Source organism: Austrofundulus limnaeus, unplaced genomic scaffold (genome assembly GCF_001266775.1).
Source record: "Austrofundulus limnaeus strain Quisiro unplaced genomic scaffold, Austrofundulus_limnaeus-1.0 Scaffold137, whole genome shotgun sequence".
Classification (NCBI taxonomy): domain Eukaryota; kingdom Metazoa; phylum Chordata; class Actinopteri; order Cyprinodontiformes; family Rivulidae; genus Austrofundulus; species Austrofundulus limnaeus.
The window spans coordinates 588710-597800 of record NW_013952539.1 but is presented as its reverse complement, the minus strand read 5'-3'; the positions used below and the strand labels follow the sequence as shown (position 1 = coordinate 597800).

The following is a 9091-nucleotide window of genomic DNA, read 5'->3' as shown; positions in this document are numbered from 1 at the left end:
ATAAAATAAGTTATTTTATTTTATTTGTATTTTTTTCAGGAAAGCTGCAGAAGTTTTTTAGTCTCAATTTTCCACCTCAGCAGCAACAAAGATGCTCAGCCTTTTTTTTTTCTGACCCTACTAGTTGAAGTAGTAACTAGGAGAGCACGACTAACTAGTTGATGGGAGAAACTATGGGATGCATCGTCATGGCAACAGACCAGACGTCACAATCTGGGCATGTGTGTTCCATTTTTGTCTTTCTTATTTTTCAGTCTGCAAGACCTGGATAGAGATCTGTGGGGGGGAATATATAAGTGTTATTTTTTTGTATTTTTTTTTTTTAAATCCAGAGAGAAAGAAAATATTTTTTTATTATTTTTTTTAGGAAAAGGTTAAAAAAAGGAAAATCCTCAGCGGTGAGCAGAGTTGCTTTTTGGGTGAAGAAAGAGGCTGAGCTGCGGCGAGCAGAGGGTTAAACTTTCAGTGTTCCCAGCCTGAAAGAGGGGGTTCGTGGGGGGCTATGAGATAAGGATGCCGGGGTCGCTGAGTAATGAGGACGAGGGACAGGACGACATGGATTTTGAAGACGATCTGCCAGGTGAGGGGGGTGAGGAGGCGGGGTGTCCTTCAGGTTATTTTAGCGCCGCTCCGCCGCCGTGAATGCGGGGAAAAGGGCTCGTCCTGCGTTCCTGAGACCGAGGAGGAGGAGGAGGAGGAGTGCTGCAATAAGCAGAGTCATTCCCCCTCCTCCCCTGCAGCCTACGACCCGGTGTCTTCAAGGTGGATGTGTTTGGATTTGCCTCCGGCTGTCCTCGCATTCAGCCGGCTTCATTGACGGAGACGCCGCTGCATGTTTTATTTCTCTCCCCCTCCCTCTGCTGCCAGGCGCGTGCACCGTGCACGCTTTAAACTGCCTAAATATAAAACAAACACAAGTTGAACGTCCAGGGGAGCTGCTATTCTCTGCAGGGATTCAGCCCCGAAGAAATGAGCCGCATCGTTTTCGAGGAGGACCAGGAAGCTGCTGCTCCAACTTTATTAATTCAGCTCTTTTTTTTTCTTTTCTTTTTTTGTGTTGCACTGCATGGCCGCAGAGGTGGGAGAGCCACGTGTGGGCTACAAACAGCACCGGGTTCTGGTGACGGGCTTTAGGTTGCGCATTAACCCAAATTTACCTCCAACCCAGTTTCCTTCAGATGCACTGCAAAAACAAACTGTTGAAATGAGTGCAGCATAATTATTATGTCCCAGTTTGCATCATTTCAACTCTGTTTTATACAGTTTAAAACAGTAACGGTAGAGATTTTTCGATGCAGATTGTGGAAAAGTTCCACGTTTACACAGTAATGTCCTCTTTAGATCCACTGTAGTTTCCATGGCGCTGTGGTTTTTGTGTTTCAGCAACAYATCTACTCACAAACTTGAGTCTCGAGCACGAAAACGGCCACGTCCAAAATGGTGAACTGTTAGGATGAGGTTGGGTTACACAGCCGATGTAGCATCAGTTTGTCTGGTCCAGTTCTGGACCACACAAGGTCCTAAGCACTCTTAAGAGCTGGCCCAGACACACGAAGAGTGACGGCTCTTTGGTGTTTGCCAGAGGTGGTCCACTCTTGGGCCAGCACCGCACAAACCAAACCACAACCAGTGCAGTTGGTATGCCATTGTTGCCGTACACCACCATGTGATTTAAATGAATGTTTTGTGAAAGTTATGGATTTGCGAGGCTCGTTATTCTGCCTAATCAAGCCTATTGTGAGGCAATGGCCCTCTTTTGCATGTGACTAACCTGTTTGTCCATGTGGAGGCAGTGCTCGTAAGGCTGAGTTCACCTGAAACTCATCAGACTGAAGAAGTCTCTTGGAGGAGAGAYGAAACATTTCACTAAAGAATAACTCATCCAGAGGACCTACTTATTTTTTCTTTTTGAGTTATTCCGCCTCAGTTGATTTACTAATTGATGCCGGTGTTCTGTCGAAGTGGCACACCCTGTCAGAATAGTTTACCAGAAGTTGATTGTTATAGCTCCATCTCTCAGTTTAGGTTACTTTATCGGAACAACATACCAATGTTTGTAAAGGGGTCTGCTGTTCTCACAGTTTGGTTTTATATAAAATACACTTTATAGAGGAATATGCTATTCTAAACCTAACCCAGGTTACTTTTTCTAAAACTAACCTTAGTTGTTTTATGCCCCCACCCCCACTTGCTTAAAAAAAACAGATAACCTTAGTGTATATAGAAAACTTACCGCTTGTAGTTGGAGGTATGGTTGAAGGTATCGCTTGAGGGTGCTATTCTGATGGTATTCTGTCGGAACATCGGGGCGTTTCCAAAAGCCTCTCTGAAGCCTGGATTCAAAATGTTTCGATGTACGCAAACAGCCGAAATGCAACAGAAATGCTGCGGTTTCGCTTAAAACTTCCCTGTGCAAACTGGGTCATAGGTTTTTGTTCTCCGAAACGTACAGTGGAGCGTTTGACAACCGGTCATTTTCTCTTTGACGCACACCTTCATGCATGTGACCAAGGCATGTCTTTTTTGTTGGCAAACAGAGCCTAATGACTCTCCAGTGGGAGGGGAGTGAGATTAATCTGCTACCTGTGTAGTTTGAAGCTTGGAACTCTACACTGAAGTGAAACGGTTTTAACAAAAGATTAGAAGTCCTGTAATTAAAAAAAAGCATGCAAGCCAAATTTCTTTTAAATTCTCTGGTGGCTGAAAATAAGAAAACAATCTACAGCCTTGAACCAGATGTCCTTTTCTCTTCCTAAAAGTGTTTGGTTCTCTTCATATCACGTAAGATGTAACTGTCAACGGACATTTTGATTCTTTGCGGCTCACAGATGTAGCAGATTTGAACGTCAAAACCTGAAGCACCTGATTAGGTTGGAAAATCCAAATATTTGACAGTGGTTCACTTGAAGCATTTTGTTATTATCAGTTAAACCAACTGGAGATAAACAATCAGCAGATTTCAGACAATTAACTTTCATTAACAGGTATAAGAATTACAGATAATGTCAGGGATTCAGCTCGGACTTCTTGCAAAACGCTGCCTTCACGCTGCCACTACGGAGGTCCATCCTTTGGGGGAGGCTTCAGAMCCATAAACACCATCCCATCAACACTTTTATTTGTCATAGCACAAGGATTGGCCTAAGTCCCTTTGTGTTACCCAAGAAGCTTACACTGTCACAGACTGTTTAGTTGTGTTTTCTGATTTAATTGCTTAGCTCACTCCTAAAATTAAAAGATTATGACGGGCTTTTGTGTGCTCGCAAATGTTATCCTCAGTTGGATAAGGGTCTATTTTTGGATCCTTACTGTGAAAGTTGACACAATTTCTCTTGCTGTACGTGCACATAACCTAAAATAACTGCGTCTGCAGATTAGCAAGTTTTCCTTTGCTGGTAACTGGACTCCTGATGGATTTACAGTAGATTTAATTTAGACTTTATCCTTCCATCAATTTGATGATTTAAGACTTCAATAATAATKTTTGAGTGTGTTTGTCTGAAGGTATTTGAAGACTTATTCATGAAGGTAGGAAATCTTTTTATCCAACTTTTTTTAAGCACTGCTGGGCAACATGAAGTAGATATTTTTACACAGCTGCCAACAGAGAAAGAATGAATGTGCTTTTTTTAGTTCAGTCCAGCCTCCTCTCTTGGGAGTTGCTTGTGGATCTCATTTGAATGGGTCAGTCTGCTGGCCGAGCTCTTGCAGGAAGGTCAGGAGTGTTTCTGTGTCATCCATTCACGTTTTGCTAAGAGCGATGGTTTGGCAAGCGGAGCTTTTGATCATCTTCCTGGTCCTAACTGGTGCCAGACTTCCCCTGGGCGAATGACAGAGGAACCCCCTCTCCGTCCAACACCTGGCATGGCCGGGCCCGCTCACCAAGCGAGACACCTTTTTCCCTTCCTCGTAGCTTTCYATACAGCAATTTCACAGCTCATTACCCGTAAGCAGAGTTCAGGTTCAAAGGTAATTTAGTAATCAAGCGTGTATTTTCACCTGAAATTTTATGTCGCCCATAGTTTGGAACGTCAACTGTTAAAAAGATGCATTTGTTAAGTGTTACATTTTTACAGCTTTAAGACTATCATAAGTGTGGTTTTGTTTAATTAAACCTTCTAAAAATTACATAGCTGTTGGTACACATTTCATGCCAATTATCTCAACATCTATATAGTGAGAGATTCCCAGGCTAATAAACTTAGTTATCAGGATAAATGGATTTACTGTATCCTCGGGGAAATTAATTTTGTTACAAAACTTCCACATACTGTATGTAGTTGTTGTGAACTTTCAGACTGTCATAAAATCAAAAGAGGTGAAGAGAAAGCGTGTTCAGTTACTGTATTGCGTGTTGAAGACCAGACATAAATACCAAATAGACCTGAATTTTATGTGTAAGAAGATATTCACACAACACCAACTAGCTGGAYCAAAAATACAGACGTTTATTCAGTCGTGTTTTTGGTGTCGAACCAGGAAATACGATCCTGTTTTAAACACCATATTTGGAATCTGGCCCCGCCCATTTCAAAACAGTAAGTCTCCCTAAACGCATGACCAGATTCTCGCACACATTTCCTGCTAATTGATGAGAAAATCTATGAAGATCAATGTGTGGTCAGTAACTAAATGTATCAAGGAGAGCACATTCTGTGACATGTCACTCAAACCAGGTTGTACCTTGACTAAATCACAGTTTAATCATAAAAATAGATGATAAGGTAAAATAAGTCGTAATCAAAATATAATCTAGTTAACCTAGAAATAAAACAGTACGTGTGATGCATTAAAATCAGTACTAAACCAAATAAATTTCACAGTAATTAAGTATCACTCGTCCGTTCTTAAGAGTTTTGACACTAATACGGGTCAAAAGAACTTTGTCCCGTGTGCTCTAAGTAAAAATGTCACCAGTGTCRAGTTTGAGTGATGAAGTGCATGAGGAGCAGGAACGGGAACACATCCTGGCATCATCTGGTGTATCAAATCAGTGGTCAGCCTGCCATTCATTGTCCTCTCGTTGAAAGAAACGGGTTTCAGATTAGTGAATCGCAATTAAAAAAATACCTGCATCCTTCTCTGCAGCTGAATCATGTCATCATCCGTGCATGAAGGAGAGGTGGAAGGCATGTTGCGTATGTTGCCGTCATGTCTTGCCTGGCAGGAAGGTACCACACATCTGAGACATGAAAGAGACACTAAATGTACACACTCCAGGTTTACTTTGAAGGAGAACAACAAAGGGTTAGCAAACCTTGAAGGAAGGCACATCACCCACCTACTACGATCATCCTGTTCCGAAATGACAAAGTTAGAGCCATTTTGGTCAAACCGTGAAAATAATTATCAATGTCAAATACAGACAGAGGCATGAGCAAGAACTTTGAGGCTCCACTTTAGTCGTCGGCGACAGCCGATGAGCGAAATATACCAGATATTTCCATTATTATTGCCAGATTAAATGTTGCCTGGGAGCTCTTTTAATCTGAAAATATTGGGTACATATTGCACACATCAGCCCCGGTTAGTGCTGCAAAYGCGGTGACACATTTAATCCAATCGCCAGAGGTAACACAAAGATCCTGACATCGCCTCTGATTAAAGCTTTAAAATCAAAGCACTGCACACATGGAGTACCTCCTGCTAGCTTTGCTAAGCAGCGGATAAGTGGCTGCTGAGGCTTGTGTGTCTACTACACAGGAATTCCTCCTCCCTAGTGTCTCACTCCAGCTACCAGGGGGAGAGGTAGACTGCAGGGCTGGTGCTGGCTGATTGACTCAGATACATGTGCTGCATATGTGATGCCCTTCAGTCTGTCAGCGAGAGGCGGAGAACGGGGGAAACGTGCAGACAGAAAGAGACAGAAAGACGGGCAGAGAAGCAGAGTAAGAAAGAGATCTGATCGGCCCGCAATTGCTTCCCATTTGAATCTGCGTGTCTTTGGAAGGTGACGTGTTATTCGGGGATGTCTGTCTCCCGTGCGTACTCTTCCGGGCATCAGTGGAGTCTGCTGCACTCAGCAGTCAGCGTGTTTGTTCACAGCAGCCGGGAGACTGCACAGCTGACAAACCACAGCCGGTTGCCTCAGTCCCAGCAAGCAACGCAGGCAGAAGATATGCTCCGTGTGCCTCAGTGATCCTCCAGGGAGGCACCATTTAACGGCAGGCAGGCGCTCCGTTTATTTGTGTTTTGCTGATTAAAGTTGATCCATACTCAGTGATGTGTGATTAGGAGGTTTATTTAGCCAAGTGCCCCCGCTGGACTGGTATTGATTTATCACATTTATATTCAAAACAGCTTTTTTGCTGTAATGTGTTCTCACAATGAAAAAGATGACTTCACGATTCAAAATGTAAAAACTTTCCACTCAACTGGAAATGTAAAAAGTGTGGAACTGACGAACACAAACATTTGCACGTAAAATGCTTAAAAGGTGCACATTACTGCAGTGTTTTGACTGACGATAGTTAAGAAAGTTCATCCGAATCAATAACCTGTCTCCTATCTCTTGGAACAGCCGACTCCACCAAGCACTTCCCATGAAGCAAATGTGGGCACCAGCCCACTAAAGCACAAATCCGCTAATTGCGGACCTAAAAATTTTGTTTGTGCTTTAGCGGTCTTACTAATTTTTATAATTCATAAGCAAATTTGCGCTTTCTAAAATTATAATGCAGTACCGCTAATAACGAATTATCTACCAGTCATCATTATCTTGAACAGCGGAAGGTATGGCTGTCAATGAATCACAACACATGTGATCCATCCAACAGCACCCCTCCCAGATAAACTCACTTGTTAGAAAGGTATACATCCTTGCTGACTGTTGCTTTGGGTCACGGTTCTGATTTCCCACAATGCTTTGTGTCTGCTTACGTAGCAGGAAGGCAATAGCAAAAACAGTTAACGTTTGTCATCCATACTAAAATTTTGCATGTATTGATTTATTTTACTTTACAATTGGAGCTCCTTTAAAAAAAAAGTTTAAACACTGGAGCTCAATACTTGATGTAATTGGTCGAAGCAATCGGCCAATGGGGTTAGAGACTCGGAAATGATTTAAAGATGTTATGCTGATGAAGACTGACATCTAGTGGTCAACTGGAGCAACTACATGGAAAACTTTAAAATCCAAGCTCTTATTTTGAAGGGAAGATAGTTTCCTGTACTCCATGCTTTCTTTTCCCTTCACAAATCAAATCCGTCATGTACCCAGAATGTATCGCTTTAGTTTTCCAATAAACAGTTTTAAAATTACTTTATTGATGCTTCTTTAATGAAAAATCTACAACAAACAAAAGAAAAAGACAAAGAAGCAGCCGAACTAGCAATCCTCAACAACTTTTTAAAGAATCAGCCGAACTAGCAATCCTCAACAACTTTTTAATTTTTACACCAGGATCTAAAGGTCTGTTTCAGGAAATCACATCCCCAGCAATTGGCTGTTGTAGAATTAAGTTGTAAAAAAGTTCATACACCGCTAGTTGGCAGTGTTGTACATATTTTGTACATGAATTGTTGCCAGCTTGGAAGTGTCAAATTGAACTTGCGCTTTAAAATTAGCTTCCGCTATTTTTCTATGGCATGAGTGCTTTTCAAGTTGCAGACCTAAATATTTTCATAAGCGCTTTAGAAATTGTGGAGCTAATTTTTGAATTATCGCTGCCCACCACTGCCACGAGATAAGACCCATTGGCGCAAGACTGGACCTGACTGAGCGAACGTGCATTTCCTAAGGGATTTACCAACTGTGGGGCCATCGGGCGGCAGGTGGGACCCTATAAGTAAATACTCGCATAACCTGAACACATTTTTTCAGTGAGTACTTTGCTGAACCGTGAAAAAGTTAGAAAAAAATAGGCTAAAGTAAGGGTTGTAGTTTTTGCCAGACAAAAAATACTAAAGGTCCAAAGTTCCTTCAAATAATACATTTTCCCCTCTTCATTAAAGCTGAGTTGCTCACTCTTTTGTCCTGATTTTCAATTATTTTTTTAAATTTTATTTTACCCTGTCATTTTTTTCATTTATGGTTTTCCCAATCAGATGACTTTTCTCTTTGTGTGTGCAGATGACGATGATGAAGGTGAGCGCAACAGTCTTCCCCTCAGGCCCCTCGCCAGCTTCTTCTCTGACAACGACTTGCTCAAACAGCAAAAGAAGAAGAAGCCCAAAAAAAATAAAGAGAGCAAAATACCCAAAGTTAACAAGAGGAAAAAAGAGGTGAGGTCTTGTTCGCACACAGCCCAGTCTTTCATCACCTCAGACACAACGGTTTGGCGGGAGTTTTGGCTCAAGCTGCGCACCACATTCTTTGTTTCCCACGCCATCACTCTGTCRACGTTTTAGCTGTTGGATCTGGGGTGTGTTTTTCTCCGCTCCACTGCCTCTGAAATCGGAATGAGAGGCAGTGGACGGTCCCCAGGCCTTCGGGGAGGTTGGCACCACTGCCACTGTTATTGCCAGTGTAAGCTGTGGGCACCGAATGCCAGTTTAGAGTGTGGGTTTGTGCCTGTGGTGCTGGTGCTTATGGCAGGGACTTTGGGTCACAGGCGCAGCGCTTCGGCCAAACCAGCAGCAGGAGTCAGAACTCTGACTGAGCAGCTTCGACAGAAAGGCTTCTTTAGATTTTAGTTTCTAGGATTATTCAGCTTAGAAACGACAATAATGAAAACCAGCAGGTTTTCAGACATGAAGGTTAGAAGATGTCCAGGAGAACATGCAGACAGTTTGGTCACATTGGGCAATCAAGGATTAGATGTTAGCTCAGGGATGGGCAACTTAAAAGATGGAAGAGGACACAAATTATTGTCAACACTGCCAGAGGGCCTCATAGCGCTGCATACTTACTTGATTGTGATAAAACTGCCATTTTCAACATGTCTGTGTGTATAAATATATTAGTAAACCATCATACAGTTCAGTAATAGTTCATACTCATTTGCACGTTGTACTCTTACAAACTGTTTTGAAGCAAACAAAAAAGAAATGTTTAGCAAGATGAACTGCAATGGTGTAAGACACCTTATAGCCTGATAAAAACCAGCCCCTTGGTCTATGCCAGGGCTATTCAACTGATGGTCCGCGGGCC

The 9091-nt window shown here is 42.4% G+C and overlaps 2 protein-coding genes across 2 annotated transcripts in view; one reads left to right on the top strand and one right to left on the bottom strand.

The window, feature by feature from the left end:
• Window positions 1-5236, bottom strand: part of LOC106522834 (RING finger protein 207) — a 31979-nt gene extending 26743 nt beyond the window's left edge. The window contains exons 1-2 of the mRNA XM_014016025.1: window positions 5071-5236; window positions 2234-2326 (exon numbers count right to left, since the gene is read on the bottom strand). The gene's annotated coding sequence lies outside the window, so the exon portion shown is untranslated. The remainder of the gene's footprint in view (window positions 1-2233; window positions 2327-5070) is intronic.
• chd5 (chromodomain helicase DNA binding protein 5) overlaps window positions 301-9091 on the top strand; it is a gene marked incomplete at its 5' end in the record, with an annotated part of 56144 nt that continues 47353 nt past the window's right edge. The window contains 2 exon segments of the mRNA XM_014016024.1: window positions 301-580; window positions 8072-8223. Coding sequence (XP_013871478.1) covers window positions 514-580; window positions 8072-8223 — 219 coding nt within the window.